We start from the raw sequence: 19,851 nt of genomic DNA on the forward strand, positions 1-19,851 counted from the left end.
TCCAACAGGTTTCAGAGTAACAACCGTGTTAGTCTGTAGTCACAAAAAGAAAAGGAGTACTTGTGGCACCTTAGAGACTAACCAATTTATTTGAGCATAAGCTTTCGTGAGCTACAGCTCACTGCATCCGATGAAGTAAGCTGTAGCTCACAAAAGCTTATGCTCAAATAAATTGGTTAGTCTCTAAGGTGCCACAAGTACTCCTTTTCTTTCTTCCAACAGTTTGTAAGACATGTGAGTTGAACAGGCGATTTAACCCCCCCACATAATAAAATATAAAAACAAACAGCACCTTCCATCTACCTTCCTGGCACCTGTGATATCAGATACCTACTAGTTCTCTACCCTCTGCAGTCTTTTCCAGGGAAAACTAGGTAGAAAAGAGCTGAGTTTTCAGTGTTAAAAACAAGTAGAAAAAAAGTGAAAGAACAAACAAAATAAGAACCTTTCAACCTTCCTCACACCTCATAAAAAAGACAATCACCAGGTACAAATCCATGTCTTTTCCTAGCTGGAGGCTCTCTTAGTAACAGTCATTACCATTAGGCTAAACAATTATTTATTAGTCCTGCAGTACTTGGCATAGTTGTGAATTCCCTGATTATTATCGAGTTAGTTGCTTTCTGTGGCTGGATTTACATATTAAAGGCCCATACCGCAAACAATACTGGGAGAAGTGCTTCCTGCTGTGAACAGTTGCATTTAAGTCAATACAATTACTCCTGATAAGCACTACTCCTGATACTAAAATGCAGAGTTGGGTTCTAATTGCAAGGTGTTAAAGTAATCTAGGCTCTTGAACCCATTAGGTAACCTGTTACTCCTATGTAGGCCTTCCCTTGTAAGGGTGGCACAAAACTACTTATTTGCTCCTATGCCTTCTCCAATCTCTCCAGATAGCCTCTCTGTACCCCAGCAATCCTTCACTGCTGGAATGGCCTCTTTGGGCCACAGGCAGCCAGTGTTACTCAGAACATCCCTCAAGCTTCTATAAATTGTACCTAGAGGGGATCAGCCCACCATAGGTGGACGTAGGATTGGTAAGGTGATCCTATTTCCCAAAGGGAAAACGGGACACCACGTGGGGCTAGCCCTGGTCCCCCCCTTCACCACCACCCCCTGCGCAGGGCTGGCCTGAGCCACTTACCCGAGCCCTGCCCCCCCTCACCATGCACGGCTGGGGATCGCTGCTTGCCCACGCCCTACCTGCCCCCCCGCGCGAGTCTGGGGCTGATGTTGCTGCTTGCCCGAGCCCTGCCTGCCTCCCCATGGGAGGCTGGGTCTGGCATCGCTCCAGCCCTGCCTGAGCCCTGCCTTCCCCCACTACGCAGGGCTAGCATCACTGCCCTCCGACCCCCCACACGTTCCTCCACACCTGACTTTTTTTGACAAAAGCTGATAACTGATCAAGTTGGCAAGAGCAAACAGGACAAATGCCCACTTTTGTCAAAAAGTCAGGGCAGCCAGAATAAGGCTTAAAAAAGGGACTGTTCTAGCCAAAACGGGACGTACGATCACTCGAAGAATTGGTCACTTTATATTCCCCCTCCTGAGCTGCACCCACAGCTCAGAATCTGGGCCTGGACCTTTGAATACTTCCAGATACACTAGAAAGAAATGTTACTCCTAGTATTGGGGTTTGTAGAGCTTTGAAGCACTGGGCAACTTTCAGTGCGCTTTAAGACTTTACCGCATACTTTCTTAAAGTGCCCTCAGAATGAACATATTCATCTTACCAGCTGAACAACAAGAGTTTGACACTTTTTAAGCCGTCTATGAAATTATCAATTGGCAGTCTACAGGGCTGAGTAATGGCACTTGTCTCTAACAGTAACATATTCAGATTTTTTTTTTTCCTGAAAGAAAGGGGGATTGATCCAGGAATGTTAGTTATTTTATCTGATAGGCTCTAATGAGTTCAACAGAAGCAAGAGCATTTCAGTCAGATGAACTTTGACATCCCTTGTTAGTCACACATTTTACAAACGGGGGTATTCCAAGAGTGGAAAAAGGCCTTTTTGTCCTTAATTGTACTTAGCCATTAGTTATGGTCAAAGGACTCCAGTTTAAATTTTAACAAGAATACCTATTAATAGATCTTTTATTTCAGATATCAGAAAGCAGCTTTCTATTCAAAGTCTAGTTGCAGCAAAATTGACCTTTTTCTTTTGAATTAGATAAGGGAAGGTGTGGACTTGATAAAATCTTGTTTGACAAATAGAAAGCCAATGTGGCAATACCGTATATATCTAGACTAGGTCAACGACCATTGTGTCATCTGGTTCTCTGTTTCTGCTTTCATTTAATATAATTACATGATGCAGATTTTCATCTCTCTTCCTGCATCAAGGTAGGATGTCTGGTTTGATGTCAGAGTGATGCAAATCTATACACCAAATACCTCAAATCCGAGCTTTAAACTGGATCCAAAACATCTTGACCTTTCTTAATTTGAAATATGCCCTAAAATACACACAGTTCACAGATTTTCTGAAGTCTTTTCACTAAATGACCTTATTTTCCACATTTTTAAAGAAAACATATTGAACTAACTTACAGATGTTCAAAGACACCCAACCTATAAAGATGGAATGGGGATTACAAATAGACTACAAGCGTGGACTCTGCTCCTGCAAATATATCTACATATACAGGCCCTTACATCAATGTGAAACCATACCAATGTCAATGACACTCTGTGCAGGAGGCAAGCTCTGCAGGATTGGGTCCTAAATTATTTTAATAACTTGAGATACTGAAGGATTTCTGATTATGCGGGCTTTGTATAATCAAGAAAATGTTCAACGTAAGCAACAGAGGCCAGGGGAAAGTCCTATAGAATTCAAATGGGATGAACCCAACAGGGGTTTTTATAGAAACTGAAAAGGTTTTATCTAAAACTTATTCTAAAAACTTACAGGGGTAGATTTTCAGCTGAGGATCTGGTCCATTTAATTTAACAGAAGAATAATTTCTATAGAACACGTAAACCAATTTATAGAATTTTATAATAAACAAAATCCCTGCTATACAATTCTATAGGCTGGTTTAAAAAAAAAATCTACAGAAAGGTTATACTTCTCCATATTCTATAACATTGTCCTATAAGGATTTCAGAGAACAAGGTCTATGAATGGGAAATCACATAGACAGTTTCTCTATGTTCTCTGTTTGCTAATAATATGGATAAGGGACCTTTGTTTACACCATGTCTTTGTGTTATTCCAGTGTCTTTAAATTTCAGGAAACCCAGTCTTTCAGGAAGTAACATTTCATTACACAGGTTTTGGCCAACCAGCAAAATAGAGTTCCATATAAAGGGCATATTTATTTTTCTAAACACCACGTTTTTAGCTACCTAAAATAATAAAATTAGTTTACTGTCTTCTTTTTCCCTGCTTCCTCTGTCTAACTTACCAGTAATGTCAGCATGCATCTCCACAAAGAGGGGGTTCTTGCTCAACCCTCCACACAGAAACAGAGTGCTTATGTGATGCCCGGCAGACTGCATAGTTTCCAAAATATGTCTTGTTCCCAACTTGAAAGACAGAAAAGGTCTGATGAACATGGAAAACTTACTCAGAAAGAAACCAGCACTAAGTGACGGCAAGGGTTAGGCCTACAAGAGAAGGGACTTGGTTTATCATCAGGTCAGTAAGGTGCATTGTATGATCCATAGTGACCTGAAACATGAAAATTCATACTGCAAGCATTAGGGATGAGGAACTAGAAATGAAAGGAACATATGAGGCCAGCAGGCTGGAAACAGCACCTTGGGAGTTGGCTGTAGGAGGAGCAGGGCCTGATAGCTGTCTGTATGTATGCACAGCTGGAGAGAGTAGGGGCTGGACATGTAAAGGGCAAGGAAAGTGGTCCGAAGCTGGCACAGAACCAGGCTGCAAAGGATCAGGAGAAAGCAAGGGGAGACACTGAGGAGTGGCTGTTTGTGACCAACAGAGCAAGTGACAGGAGAAAGCAACTAAGTAGCAGCAAGGGCGCACAGGAGACACAAACAATGTCAGATGCAGCCCACCAGAGTTAAGACATCCCCACCATCCCCTCCCATTTGCTTAGCCCTCCTGCCTCTGACAAAGCCTCGCAGCACAGATGAGCCTTGCAGCATGACCTGAAGGTCAATAAAGTTGGGATCTGTCAAACTAAGCGGAAAGCACGTCAAGGAACCATCACTTAAAATGTTTGGCCTTCAGCACCTTCCCTTTTAAACCAGGGGGCTGTTATCTCAAATGCCAGCTTGAGTTTTGGGCTGCTTCTGAAAACTGAGACCAACTGAGTAACACCAGATTTGGGATGTTTACTGTGAAACTCTGGCACAACTTTGGATAAGGCTTGAAATGTAGTTTGGTTAAAGGCAAAGTAGTTATGATGAACTGAAACGGCCACAAGGCCAGCTGATTAAATCGGTCACTTCCTATTGACACAGAGGGCTAACTTTCCAAATCATACAGTTAAGATTTTAAATGACAGAAAAATAAAACTACTCTAAAAAGAGTGGTTTCAGAGTAACAGCCGTATTAGTCTGTATTCACAAAAAGAAAAGGAGTACTTGTGGCACCTTAGAGACTAACCAATTTATTTGAGCATAAGCTTTCGTGAGCTACAGCTCACTTCATCGGATGCATACTGTGGAAAGTGTAGAAGATCTTTTTATACACACAAAGCATGAAAAAATACCTCCCGCCACCCCACTCTCCTGCTGGTAATAGCTTATCTAAAGTGATCACTCTCCTTACAATGTGTATGATAATCAAGGTGGGCCATTTCCAGCACAAATCCAGGGTTTAACAAGAACATCTGGGGGGGGGGGGTAGGAAAAAACAAGGGGAAATAGGTTACCTTGCATAATGACTTAGCCACTCCCAGTCTCTATTCAAGCCTAAGTTAATTGTATCCAATTTGCAAATGAATTCCAATGCAACAGTCTCTTGCTGGAGTCTGGTTTTGAAGTTTTTTTGTTGTAATATCGCAACTTTCATGTCTGTAATCGCGTGTCCAGAGAGATTGAAGTGTTCTCCGACTGGTTTATGAATGTTATAATTCTTGACATCTTGATAGAGCTGTCAAGCATTCTTATAACTACAATACCCACCTGCAGAAGTGAAGAAACAGATTGATAGAGACAGAAGAGTTCCCAGAAGTCACCTACTACAGGACAGGCCTAACAAAGAAAATAACAGAACACCGCTAGCCGTCAACCTCAGCCCCCAACTAAAACCCCTCCAACGTATTATTAAGGATCTACAACCTATCCTGAAGGATGACCCAACACTCTCACAAATCTTGGGAGACAGGCCAGTCCTTGTCTACAGACAGCCCCTCAACCTGAAGCAAATACTCACCAGCAACCACATACCACACAACAGAACCATTAACCCAGGAACCTATCCTTGCAACAAAGCCCATTGCCAACTGTGCCCACATATCTATTCAGGGGACACCATCACAGGGCCTAATAACATCAGCCACACTATCAGAGGCTCATTCACCTGCACCTCCACCAATGTGATATATGCCGTCATGTGCCAGCAATGCCCCTCTGCCATGTACATTGGTCAAACTGGACAGTCTCTATGTAAAAGAATAAATGGACACAAGAATTATAACATTCATAAACCAGTCGGAGAACACTTCAATCTCTCCGGTCACGCGATTACAGACATGCAAGTTGCGATATTACAACAAAAAAACTTCAAATCCAGACTCCAGCGAGAGACTGTTGAATTGGAATTCATTTGCAAATCGGATACAATTAACTTAGGCTTGAATAGAGACTGGGAGTGGCTAAGTCATTATGCAAGGTAACCTATTTCCCCTTGTTTTTTCCTACTCCCCCCGCCTGACGTTCTTGTTAAACCCTGGATTTGTGCTGGAAATGGCCCACCTTGATTATCATACGCATTGTAAGGAGAGTGGTCACTTTAGATAAGCTATTACCAGCAGGAGAGTGAGGTGGGGGGAGGTATTTTTTCATGCTTTGTGTGTATAAAAAGATCTTCTACACTTTCCACAGTATGCATCCGATGAAGTGAGCTGTAGCTCACGAAAGCTTATGCTCAAATAAATTGGTTAGTCTCTAAGGTGCCACAAGTACTCCTTTTTTTTTTTCTAAAAAGAGTCTCTCCCCTAAGTACTGGCTTTGATGACGACAGTTATATTTCTGATTATGTTCACAATAGTCTCACTGTTGTACTGAATTTTGCCACATGAGCAGCCAGAGGACAGATACTCTCTTTCACAGCTGCTGATATTCAAATTTATTAGCAAATTCCCCCAACACACACACACACCAAATACTTTTAAAAAGAACATGCTGTGAAAATTATTTTGTGTTGACCTGCCTGGAAAATTTTATTCAGCGACATTTACATTAAAACTAGACATTCCACTCAGGGAGGTAAGGGTGGGGAGGGGTGGGAAGGACTAATGTAATCTTAAATTAGAGAATATGCAAATTGAGGGGCTTGAAATGCAAATTTTATTTTTTTAAAAAAATCTCCCATTGTAAAGAAAACTAGAGATTAACATTCTGTGGGTATGACTTGGATTTTGACAAGGTTTGCACATTTGCTAACGTTGGGTTTAATGTCTGATGTTGCTCCGATTGAAGTCAATGAGTGGAACAGGACTCTGGCTCTAGGAAACAGGACATTTTTCCTTGTAAGGTTACATAATAAACATAAAGCTAAAATTGGGGGGAGGGGAATTTTGAAAACTAATTTTGTATTTAATAAAGATAATCAGGAAGGGCAGGGATACATTTCCCTCAATCCATTTATTATGATTGCCTACTGTTTCAATAAAAAGAAAAGGAGTACTTGTGGCACCTTAGAGACTAACCAATTTATTTGAGCATAAGCTTTCGTGAGCTACAGCTCACTTCATCGGATGCAGTGAGCTGTAGCTCACGAAAGCTTATGCTCAAATAAATTGGTTAGTCTCTAAGGTGCCACAAGTACTCCTTTTCTTTTTGCGAATACAGACCAACACGGCTGTTACTCTGAATACTGTTTCAATGGAATTTCAAAAGCAAGTTTGCAGTAATTTACCATGAAAAGAAATTTAGTGCATACCTTATCTTGGTATTCTGTATCACGGACAAAAGAAATCATTATAAAAAGATGGCTATTATAAAAAGATGCTGAACTTAATGTTAAAATGCAGTATATGAAACAAAGCAATCAGACAATAGGTGGCTTTCCCAGGATGTCCAACAGAGAATGCATTCACCTCATTAGCGTGAAACAACAACAGGGCACGTGTTTGGTACTGAAATGTTTTTGTTTTCAGCCTCTTTCACGGAGCAATATCAGGAAAACACACACATTCTTGTATTTAAATCATAGGATTGTATTAAAGCACCAAGTATACCACTATTATGTTCGGCTGAAAGGGGTCAAAAATCAGCACTAATGAATTCCAGGCTCAGATTAAATGATCGGGATTTGCTGAAGGAGTGTTAACACATCAGATATGTCATTCACAGTAAATTTCCCACAACTGCCCATGCTGCTATCCCAGACGGTGTGGTGTGACACTGGGATATCGGTCCATGTTATCCATAAACCCTTGTCCCCATTAGAAAACAATGACCAGTGTTAACCCCCAGGATGGCAATGGCAGAAAAACATGGCCATATTATCTCATAACAGCTGGAAAGATAATTAATTTAATCACTGTACGAGTCCCAGTCTTATGCACAGTGCACCTGCAGGGATGTATGTTTACACTTACGCAGTATAGTTTTGTAATGAAATAGGCAGGAATCAGTAAAGAGTTTAGGTGTGAAGACACTACAGTAATAGGCACCAGTACAAAAGACAGACACACATATAGATACACACACATATAGATACACACACATATAGATAGGTGAACCACAGGGAGTATATATCTATAAATACAGGTTGACTGACCCACTCTTGCAAAGATTTTTTTGTTACTGTTTAATCAAACAAGTTACTTGGGAAAAGTGGGACTAAACTCTAAATTTAGTCCAATAAAATCACACCCACATACCCACACCCACACCTGCACCATATACATACATTAATGGACATCTGGGGCTGCTTGTTTAATGTGGAGGTATGGTGGTCTCTCCATCTACTTTAACATAAACTGGGGTGAGGGTTGAGAGGGGAAATAAATCATCCACATGGGTCAACATCATGCCTTCCAACGGAAAAAAGGCAGGAGGAGTGAAATGCCAGGAGAATAAGCCTGCAGAATAACTGTCTTCACACTACAGGGGTGAGGAGGGAGAGGTTTGTAGCCGCACAGGGCCCTGTCCCTACACAAGCTTCTTTTCCCACCCTAGCAGCACCACACCGTACAACCAACACCATCAGCACTGCCCCATGTTGCACAGTCTCTGACATGCACCTGGGGAAAGGATTTCCTCCACGACCCTGCAGGTTTGGTGGGGATAATATGGCATATGGCAACGACTCACACCCAGGCACATCTTCCGAACTGCACAGAGCTCCACCTTGCAGGTTTATGAAGAGTGTATCTCTAGGTTTGGGAGAGATTAAGGGCAAGTCTGCACTTCAAACGCTGCAGCTCGCCACTACAGCACTTCACTGAAGACGCTACTATACTGACAAGAGAGCTTCTACCACAAGAGGAGACAGTTATGCCGATGGGGGAAGCCCTCCTGTTTACATAGCACCGTCTACATCAGAGATTAGGTTGGTATAACTGCATTGCTCAGGGGCAGGATTCCTCTCTCCCGTCCCTTCAACCATGTAGTTATACTGATATAAATTTATAGTGTAGACCTTGCCTATGTCTCTCTCCTCCTTATAGACTTGCCATCTCCTTTTGGACTGTATTTATGCATCTTTCACCTCAGACAGAAGAGGAGGAGGCTCAATATTGGGCATACCCAGCATTCCTGCCTTGTCAGAACAATTTCAGGAAAACTCTTCTAGGGCATTTTCCTCCCTGCAAAGAGCGCCCCTCAGGGTATTTTTTCCATGGGAGGGGGCAATCCTCTCCATACATGTGATGTTTATCTTGCTCCTTTATGAACTCATTCGGTGAGTTCATTTGTAATTAGAAATCTATTTTACAGGAGGGCATGATCAATCTGCAATGTGACACAGAGTGCAACTCCTTTAAGTAAGTCTTTCATGCTTTTATAAAAAGCAGACTCTTTAAAATGGCTTACAGCAATGGCTTGAATTGTGGCCAAGTAGATAAGAGCGAGTTCATCAAGGCCCTGATACAATGTCAATCCAACAACCTGCATGGAACACAAAAAAAAAAAAAAAAAGTTCAAATCTAGCAGAGCTGGAATTTCATCATTTTCTGTGAAACACAAGGCATGTTTTCTTGTTGCTACATGTTTAAATGCAAATTCTAATCCTGTGAGCTGTACACATACTGTTATGTTAAACATATTTCTCCCGGTCTGGGTAAGAACCACAGAAACTTTGATTTTGCCCTTGGAAAGAAACAGTGAATAAAATATCATTTTGTATGGGATTTACGTGTTATGTTTTCACCAATACAGTTTTCCTAGGAGACCTGCATATTCCTTGGGAGTATTTAGTCTAGTACTATGAAACGAAACACAGTAAAAAAAAAATTCCCACATGCCCTTGCACTGAAAGACAATTAATAATTAGGGTTAGATTATGATTTCATTTACTCTGGCATAAATCCAAATTTCTTCTATTGAAGTCAGTGTAGTTACTCTGGACTTATATCAGAACAAGTGAGATCCTAATTTTGTCCCTAAATGTGGCAGAAAAGATGCACTATCATTGCTAGCATTTGCATAAGAGACTTAAACCAGGGGAATAAAGACTCTCCCGTAGAACATATTTCTTGTGGAAGGATCAAAATATTCATGGGTCACTCCCACAGCAAAAAATAATCAGGTGCACCTAAGAGCAGAATTTAGCCTTAATAGTTTTACTCAATTTGTGGTATAATTACAGCTCATAGCGATGCCCTTTAGAGGTATGACTTCTGAAAAACAATGTGAGTATTAGTGCCAATTGAAATGAAGTGCATATCTATATTCCTGGCACCAGTACTGAGGTGGGAACTTATTTTGTATATAACTTCACTTGCAATAAAGAAGTGTCTTAAAGTTTTTCACAGCTTTTGAAATAGGTAAATCCTTTTACGATAACAATATATTTCAGCATGTTGCTGCCTTCTCAGAACAGATGATTCAAGGTGAAATTCCTGTGTCATTAATCAGGATCAACAAATGCCATCCTTTTCAGTTCAATAGTTGAAAAAGAAAAAAGTTTTGAAACCACTAGAAAAGAACACTCAAATATTTAACCATCGCCACATTTCTCTGGTTATAAGACTTTTCACTGATATGACTGATATGACATTTAGAGATGGGCCTTACTCAACTTCCCCAGATCTTCATATCCCTGAATTTCAGGCAAGTTCGAACAGACATCCAAATTTCTGTGTCCTATTTCTAATTATTAGCTCCATCTTGCTGCGCAAGAATTTACACATCTATCCATTTGTCACCCGAATGCTCTCCAATCTCTCCCCCCAGTATACTGTATGAACCCTCCCATTTTAGTAGCAGTAATTATGGGTGAACTCCCTCCCCAAATGTTTGACGTTTCAGTTGCACGGATGCTGAGGACTGAGATGATCTGTTGGGGTTATTTGCCTTCTTTCAGGGACCATTTCAAGGTGTGTTATTACACAAACTGCCTGGAACACAAATCAGAACTATACATCATTATGATTCAAGAGATAACAGACCTTAAAGTTATAGGTAAATTATACCTTTATTCACCTGTTCAGTCATGGTTTTGTACAATAACATCCTGACATGGATCCAGCTAGCGTGCCTCCATCAGGTTCAGCTAGCAGAAGCATCCGAATGTGTGGATGTTTATGTGAGCCTCGTGAGTACACATGTGCTGAAAATCTCATCAGGAGAGGTTCTCTCATGAGCTTCCTAATTCTGCTGCTTCAGATTCTAGATTGAAATAGTGTGAAAACTGCTCTTCTCACAGTATTTCAGCCCTTCCAGAAGAAACATTTCACAACCTCAAATCAGGATCAAATTCAGCTCAGTTTTGGAAAATGAATAAAGATTCAGGAGCTATCTTGCTTATGTATTTATTTTTAAATCAGCACTTGCATGTCCATGGCTAATAATTACACAGGAGTTTTCCAGCTTCTGTTGAAAGTGGCCAATAAGCAACTGAAATAGTGTAACGCGCTATTTAGCAAAATGATTGAAAATTGGAAAATCATTCCTTGAAATATTTTATATCACTCTTAGTCTCTGAATACACCCTACCAGTTTTCGATTGAGACTCACCAATTCCACAAGGGGAATGCAAGATTAAGCAGACTGGTGAGTGCACAAAAACAATGAGTGGCGCTATTCAGTTCTCCAAAATATGATTGCCAGTAAAGATACCGGATGGAAGACATACCTCTTAGTATTTTCAGCAAGTAAATGAGGCACTAGTGATATTAGAAGTATCCTGATTGGTGGTGTACTGCAAAAACACTTACTAATTTCAACAACAACAACAAATATCAGCAAGAAATCCAAATCCTGTGGGATCGTCTGAACGACTAGGGAGGAGTATGTTTAAAATAAAAATGCTCCTTCCAATTTTTTATTAATTTTATCCCTTTGTTCTGTATTGACCTTTTTGCAAAGACAGGCTGTTTCTTACCATGCCCTTCAGTGTCAGATCTGCTAAGGGAGATCGGTTACCATGGAAATCTGGCCAAACGTGTAAATCAACAGTGAGGAAACCCACAGGCAAAGATTTCTTAATCAGATCCAGGTGACTGTTCAAATATGTATATATATTTTGAGCACTAGAAGAAAAACAAGTTGGGAAAGAACAGGGGAGGGAGGTTATTCAGTGAATGTAAAACATTTGCACTTCTAATGTCAAATACAAGAAAACCATCAAAAGGGGTCCAAAAGCCAAACTTAAAGTAAAAGAGAGAGAATCATTTCCTTGCCAGGCATATGGCAATGGAGAGTGGGGGTGGGGGTAATTAAAGCCCACTATCAGCCAGAAGAAGGTCTGAGTTCCTACACTGGGCAGGGAGGTGGGCAGACAGTGAAAGCTGAATGACCTTCAGAAGCAGTAACAGCTGCACTCCTTGTGCAATGCCTCCTGCTGGTCCGTCCTGAAACTGCAGCTGACTGGCATTATGGCGGCTTGTCCGCAACACTGAGAGGCGGGAAAGCAATGGCGCAATGGCGACCGAGAGAAATAAAAGCAGAGAGGGAGTGAAGAAATAAAAAAGACTCCCAAAGAGGAATGAAAATAAAATCCCTTTACAAATGTTAGTAATTTCTGTTGTTAATCAAGAGTTCCTCGTATTAAAGTTTTCAATTTTTGAGACCAATATTCAAATATACAGTATAATTAAAACTAAGCAGTAAGGGGAGAATGGGGACAGCGAGATGATGATATGCAGGGGAGGAGCTGACTAAGGTCCCTAAATTTAGTTTTCTCTAAGTTCTTATAATGCACCCATCTCCACATTATCCACGTGCCTTTTTCCTGAGCCAGCCATGGTTGTGGGATTAATGATGAACTCTTCTGTGTTCTGGCTTGCAATGGCCTTCGTGACATTCCAGTTAAAACATGTTGCAATTATGGTGAGAATCCTTCTTTAAAAAACTCTTGTATCATCATAAACAGATTTATAATTTTATTTTTGGTCTCAACTCCTAAGAAATCAGAGTAGGGCATTTAATTTCAGGCATCTTGATCAATAATACCATCTAGCCTTAATTACAATTGATTAGCCATTGTCTCACTTACTGTAGGTCCAAAACAGTGATATTCATTTAGCCTCTACATGTATATTCAATCGTGCACTAATGAGATCCCTAAGGGAATTTGGCACATGCTTTACCACACTGACTTCTGACCTCCTAGCAGCTGTATATTTATACTTTACATTCAACTATTCAGCAGCATGTTTTTTCAATTATACCTTTCCATGTGTGTGCTATCAGAGAATATCATTCAAAACGAAGTACACTTGGAAGACATTAAAATAACTAATTCACATCATTATTCACATTCTTTTAAATGTGCTTTCTATGCCTTCCTGGAACTGAATTATGATAATTTTGAAAGTTACGATTCTTTTTTTCATATAGTGGCCTTATTTTCTGCCTCCCTAAAGATCATATTATAAACAGTACCTGCTAATAACCAGTCACTGCATTTCCAGTAGAAGCCCGGCTTTTATGGGGTGAGAAGGAAAAAGGAAGAGGGCAACTTCATTAAACATGAGGCCTATCCTACTACCCAGCTTCCATCTGGCCCTCTTGTTACTTGGATTCCCAGGGGGAGAAGCTAGTCCAGAGCACAAACCCTGTGTAGCAGAGGTTGACATTTAACCATGCCTTCTCAAGCAAGCACATATCCCTAGCACTACATGTCTCCATCCTCCTTTTCTTATAGATCTAGGCCCTACAACTCTAGGTCTGGTTAGAATGAATGGCAGAGCTCCCTCAAACACCTCCCAGTGCTACTTGTCAACCAAGCCCATTGGACAGTGTTGGGCGACTAATTTTCTGAGCCAATCCAATTTCTATTTAAGACAAGGGAAAGACATCCATTAACTTCAGCAGCAGTTGGATCGGGCATCATGTCCTGGGACCTAGGGCTTTACAAAGCCAAAGGTTATGGCTGTCATCTAGCCAGCTGTTCTTTGACCATTTCAAAATTATACAGGAGTTACGCAAATAATAATAATAGTTTATATTTGTAATGTGGGCCAGATTTCAGAAATCAATGGGAATTAGGCGCCTAGTGGGATTTTCAGAAGTGTCTATCTGCATTTTTAGGCCCCTAAATACCTCTGAAAATCTGGCCCTAAGATCCACAGATGGAAAGAACTGCCAATTATTATTATTATACATTGCTTGAAAGATCCCAAAGCACTTTACAGATATACATCACTACTGAAAAGCAGTCATCTCTATGGTGGGGGAAGAGGAGTCAAAACAGCGCACTGCTCACTAATGGAAGACAGGGAAATTCTGTCCAAAGACACCAGGGCAAAACACTGCTCTTACAAAAATCTGCCATAGGATCTTTGATGTCAAGCAGAGAGGGTCTTGTTTTTCAAGGTCTCACCACAGAGGGACCCAAACAATGTAAACTACATGGAACTTCGTATGTCCTCCATGGAAAAATGACGGGGTGACCCAACCCCAGTCAGGGTTAGAACCTGTGATTCTAGGAAGATAGGGTATTTCAGCTCTGATGCTTAGACCACAAAGTCATCTTGAGTCCACACTCTAGCCAGCATAGGTGGAGTTTTACTATCTCAATAATGTCTATATGATATTATCATACAAAACAGACCTGATTCTTCATGGCCTTGCACCCTGTATAGTCATTTACACCTATGTGAAGTGGGTTTAAAATGCCACTAGACATGTGAGTGGAGAATTCTGATGTGTTGGCATTTTATACTAACTTTACTTGCTCTGGACCAGCATAATGACAACACAAGGTGAAGAATGAGGCCCAGTATATCAGAATAGTCCCCCTAAAATACTTAAAGGAGATCTGTAGGCAAATAACTCCCCATCCCCTCCTCATCAACAACCCCCAAAACCAAAACAAAACCCTACGTTAATATTAAGAATTTGACTTAATTTGAGAAAAGACAGGAACTTCAGACCAAAACTCTGCACTAAATAATCCCCTTCCATTTGGCTGGTTCAGCTGATATAGTGCTCTGTGACGACGCCTCAGAATAGCGGGTGAAGTTTTAGGCCACATGTGCTGTAATAGCTAGGTACAAGGTGATGCCTGAAGGGTGGAATTTCAAACTGAACTGCAAAGTTCCTGGCTTCTGTCAGTTTAAGTTAGTCCCTTAATGCTACCCTTTTTCGGGGAAATGGGGAGGAAGGTGAAGTTATAAGTGGCTTGTTTACTAAATTTATAGCTATGAAAACATATCATTAGAATGGCAGTGTCTGGAAAGCATTATAAAAATACCATTGGTATATTAACCATATAAAATATTATGACCCTCTTTATCAACACTCTCCTGCACAGTTTTACTAACTGCATGAGCCTCAAATAAGAATTAAAGATACAACACGGTATCACACAGGACGGTTATATCATCTTACATTCAGTAGTCAAGGATTTTGCACTGTGTAAACTGTGTTTTCTCATTCAAGAAACTCTAGAATCTCAGACGCCTCCTGCAGACACGCTGCACGCATGCAAAACATGGCTGGTACTGGGGTGATCCATCTCTTAGTTTTAACTATCCCTTTATTCTGGGTTTGCATTCCTCTCTACACCACTGTCCCAGTCTTTTTTTCATATACTAGCTATTCTTTCATAAAGCAGATTTCTCCTAATAGTGCAACGTAAGCTAAACCTCACCATCTCTGAGGTTTGAGACATGGCAAGCCCTAGGCACCCAGGTCTGCAGCATGGACAATATACTGTGCTACCAAGAGACATATTGGGATGGATACAAAGAAGACTTTGATGTGCAAAGCAGGCCAGCCATACCATTTGGGTAAGTATTTGAACCTAAGGGTGAATATTTTAGGTTTTTAAAGCTTTGAACCCTGAATTATCATTACAGAAGCCTTTGCAAATACTTCCAATCAGTTCAGACTCAGGGGACTGAGTTCACAGCCAGCTTGGCTGATCCCCACATCCTGAAATGGGAACGTTGCAGTATAGGGATGAAGGTACAATGTCATGTCAAAATGATCTTTGCAAGGTCGATGTTTTGATAAAGAAATAAGAGTGGTGACCTGGCTGCCGCTTTTGCTTGTAACTCTGGAAAGGCAACATGGCCTCGGACTACATGATCTATCTGAAAAAGATTAAAAAGAAAAACAACCAGCTTAAAATAAATTAAATTTTAAAATTAATTCCTGGTAAAATACATTGAAACTTTGTCATTCTACATTGACAAAAGAGCTTCCAGCTTACTCATGAAGTACTAAAACCTGGTCCTACTGAAACCAATAGCAAAACTCTCATTGATTTCAGTGGGATCAGGATTTGGCTTAAAAAGTTTAACAATGACATACCAAAAATGAGCAGAATGATGAGCTTATATCTTCTCAAATAATTGATTGCCCGTTAGCTTGAAGTAGCCAACACATTTGTAATGGCGAGTGTGGAGACTCCACAAGTGTTTATTCAAGTACAAGGACATTTGTTCTTCACCATGAAAATCCATTAACTCAAGGTTAAAAAAGACTTACCCTACACAGAGTTGACATGTGAATTGGACCCTCTAGGGAAAGGTGTCTAGCGTTATAACACAAACCAATGCCTTGTTTAGGACTGTGTGGAATTTCAAGATGGCAATTTAGCAGCTTTTGTAGCCAGTCCATAATGCCTGTCAATGGCATCCGTAAAGGTAATGAGGCAAAACTATGGCTACCCAGAGTAATGAATATATAGGTGAGTGATTTGGCAAGACCTGCTGGCAGCAAGTCAGGACAGGTGTTTAATTTTGATTAGTATTCATTAGTTTGGGTGCTGGGTGTTAACAGTATAATAACATTTATTTTAACTATGCACACACATCTGTATACAGGAAAAGAACTTCATACATCTTGATTCCCTCTGGACTTTGTGTAGGAGATGAAAGAAAGCCATTTATAAAAATATAAATGGTGTTAGAAACAAAGCTGTGGGCTGGACTGAGATTGGCTGATTGAAATCTTAACATCAGAACAAGTCAACTCAGGGCTGACCCTGGTCATTATGAACTGTGCAAGTTTGCCCAGAATATGTTTGATGGGATCTAAATAAATAAAATGTGATTATGTGCTTTGTGTGTGTGTGTGTAGGTGTATGAACACATTTTACTTACAAAAAATCTCTATTAATGCAATGATAAGGTTTGCATATTTAAAAGCTCAGAAATTAAGAAATGCCGAAGTTAAGGCTGGTTGTGTAAACTTACCCGTGCTCCCTTGTGGATATGCAAAATTATGTGATTGCATCTTATTTCTCGGTTAATGCAACAGAACATAATACAATATTTTCCCCTGTTTTTTCCCTATTTATTCTGAAAATGCAGTTCAAAGGCTTAGAAATTCCTTTTTAAAAACATATTTTTTCACCAGGACAAGCAGAGTCTCCAGGCCTATTTACAAACTTTGGCAGGTTTTATGGTAGCCTCATATAGAAAAGTGTTATTAGAACTTTTTAAAGGGAATGGGATCTTTATTTCACTTTGGCTTAACTCTCAATGGGTTCAAGTGACTCTGTTCAAACTTTGCAAAAAAAAAATTTCTTCTTCATCCAGAGATCAACTACTAAAAACATAATCCCAAAATATGATTTTTCCCTCAGAAAGTGAGAAGTGTGTGAAAGCAGGATGTTATGATGGCTACTGCTTTGCATAATTATAATGGACACAACCAAGCATCCACCCTTGTGTTTATTTTACATATATACTTCCTCTCCCTATATATACACAAAACACATGGACATATAATTTGAAAAAGACCACATGAAATATTTGATGAATATCTTGATAAAGATACATGTTCCCCAATATACCAAAGGTTACTGCTAATGTTTGCTATAGGCCCTACCTAAAATATCTGTTTCCAAAGTCCTCCAAGGACCCAATCCTCTGAAGTAGCAAGTGCCTACTAGGAGCTGAGAAAACTTGGAACTTTGCAAGATCAAGCCTTTTATCTATTAACAAATTAAACTGATACGTATTGTGACAGACCCAGACCAGTGGGGTACAGGAGTCTGGTAGAAGACACATATATTGGCCACTGGATAAATAGTTTTCTGTTCCCTGAGTGACCAGCGCAGGGGCTCTGCTAGAACCAATTAAGACAGGTAGGCTAATTAAGACACCTGGAGCCAATTAAGAACATACTAGAATCAATAATGGCAGGCAGACTTATCAGGACACCTGGTTTAAAAAGGACCTCCCCTCAGTTAGTGGGGGTGTATGCAAGGAACGAGAAGGCATGCTGCGGGAGGACTGAAGAGTACAAGCTTGATCAGGCTTCAGGAGGAATATCCTGTGGTGATGATAAAGAAGGTACTGGGGGGAGGTCATGGGGGAGAAGCCCTGGAAGTTGTAGCTCTAGCTGTCATGCAGCTGTTACAGGAGATGTAGACAGCTGTTATCCACTGGGCTGGAACCCAGTGTAGAGGATGGGTCTGGGTCCCCCCCATTCCCCCAAGTCCTGATTCAACACAGGAGGAGTTGACCTGGTCTGTGAGCAACACCAGAAGGGAAGGTCTAATTTGGAAAGGGATCTGGCTTGTCCCCAACCCATATGGGACAGCAGAGACAGTGCAGCTTGTTCTCCATTTCTCCTATGCTAGCCAGCGATGAGGTTAGCTGAGTCTAGGGCAAGTTTGAGTCTCTAGCACAAGAGTCTCAAACATGTGGCCCATGGGGTTATTTTCTGCGACCTGCCAGCTCCTTGTGGCCCTCCCGCCCCCCCTCAGTATTTACCTAGAGTGTCTCTGGCCCGGTGCACACAGGGGGCAGGGCAGAGCCTGCCCACCCTGTCCCCGTGCCGCTCTGGGAAGTGGCCGGGACCTGGGGGAGGAGGGGCATAGGGGGTCTGTGTGTTGCCCTGGCCATGCCTCCAGGTACCTCCCCCGAAGCTCCTATTGGCTGCGGTTCTCTCTTCACAGCCAATGAGAGCTGCGGGGGTGGTGCCTGGAGGCATGGCCAGGGCAACACACAGACCTCTGTGGCTCCCCCCCCCCAAGGTTCCGGCTGCTTCCTGGAGCAGTGGCGGGGGAGGCAGGGCAGGCAGGTAAGTAGCCTGCCCTGCCCCTGGTGTGCGCTGGACCAGAGCCAGCCCCCTCCTGCACCCAAACCCCCTCCTGCACCTGGACCCCCTGCCCTGAGCCCCCTGCTGCACCCTGAACCCCTCCTGCAGCCCCTGGGGGCAGAGTTGGGGTGGGGATTTTGGGGAAGGGGTTGGAATTGGGGCAGGGAAGGGGTGGAGTGGGGGTGGGGCCAGGGCAGCGGGGGAGAGGTCAGTGATGCGGCCCTTGGGCCAATGTACTAGTCCTCATGTGGCCCTTGTGGTCATTTGAGTTTAAGACCCCTGCTCTAGCAGAATCAGCCAAACTGAGGGCTGCCATGAACCTCTGAGGTGAGCAAATCCGCCATAAAGTGCAGGACCCAACAAGGTAGAGGAGGAACTTTATCACACTATGTATCTGTATATCTAGCCATACTCCTTGCACTCAAGGGAGAGATTTATATGACAATATAGCAGGGACGGGCAAACTGTGGCTTGTGAGCGGCATGTGGCTCTTTTACAGTTAAAGCACATCTCTTTAAGTCCTCCATGCCCTCCCCATTCTCTTCCTATCAGACTGTTTGGGGGAGCTTGGGGCTTCTGCCCTGCAGTGGGGTGGTGGGGCTAGGAGCTTCTTAACAGACTTTAGTTACCATTCCCAAGCAGCCAAGCATGTAGTGTTGTTTGCAGCACATTTGCTTCTATGATATTACAGTGTTTGGGACCCGCCTCTCAGGTGGTGTAAATTGGAAGAGGTCTGAGTTCAGTGGTGCTATGCTGATTGACACCAGCTGAGGAACTGTCACTATATTTTAGTAAGAAGCTATTTGTGCCTTTGCAGACTCACCAGTTTTCCTGTAGCACTTTGGCCTCCCTCGTTCAACCAGAATCCAGGCACCATGGCTGAGTAATAGGGACCCCAAACACCAGGCACAAAAATGGGAGCATCGCTTATCTGAAAAGACAACAGTAAATCTAGTTATTCTAGTTGCCTTCTGTTTGACACAGTATTTCAAGGGCTAACATTTAACAGCAATTAGGAGCTGATTCTGGAA

General features: G+C 41.7%; 1 protein-coding gene across 4 annotated transcripts in view; it reads right to left on the reverse strand.

Moving 5' to 3' along the window:
- The window catches only part of FGGY (FGGY carbohydrate kinase domain containing), a 191,948-nt gene that overhangs the window by 38,691 nt on the left and 133,406 nt on the right, over positions 1 to 19,851 (reverse strand). For all 4 annotated transcript variants that reach the window (XM_073357533.1, XM_073357531.1, XM_073357532.1 and 1 more), the window contains exons 9-13: positions 19,644 to 19,751; positions 15,797 to 15,858; positions 11,700 to 11,847; positions 9,188 to 9,262; positions 3,418 to 3,538 (exon numbers count right to left, since the gene is read on the reverse strand). In XM_073357533.1, coding sequence (XP_073213634.1) covers positions 3,418 to 3,538; positions 9,188 to 9,262; positions 11,700 to 11,847; positions 15,797 to 15,858; positions 19,644 to 19,751 — 514 coding nt within the window. The remainder of the gene's footprint in view (positions 1 to 3,417; positions 3,539 to 9,187; positions 9,263 to 11,699; positions 11,848 to 15,796; positions 15,859 to 19,643; positions 19,752 to 19,851) is intronic.

Source organism: Lepidochelys kempii, chromosome 8 (genome assembly GCF_965140265.1).
Source record: "Lepidochelys kempii isolate rLepKem1 chromosome 8, rLepKem1.hap2, whole genome shotgun sequence".
Lineage (NCBI taxonomy): Eukaryota > Metazoa > Chordata > Testudines > Cheloniidae > Lepidochelys > Lepidochelys kempii.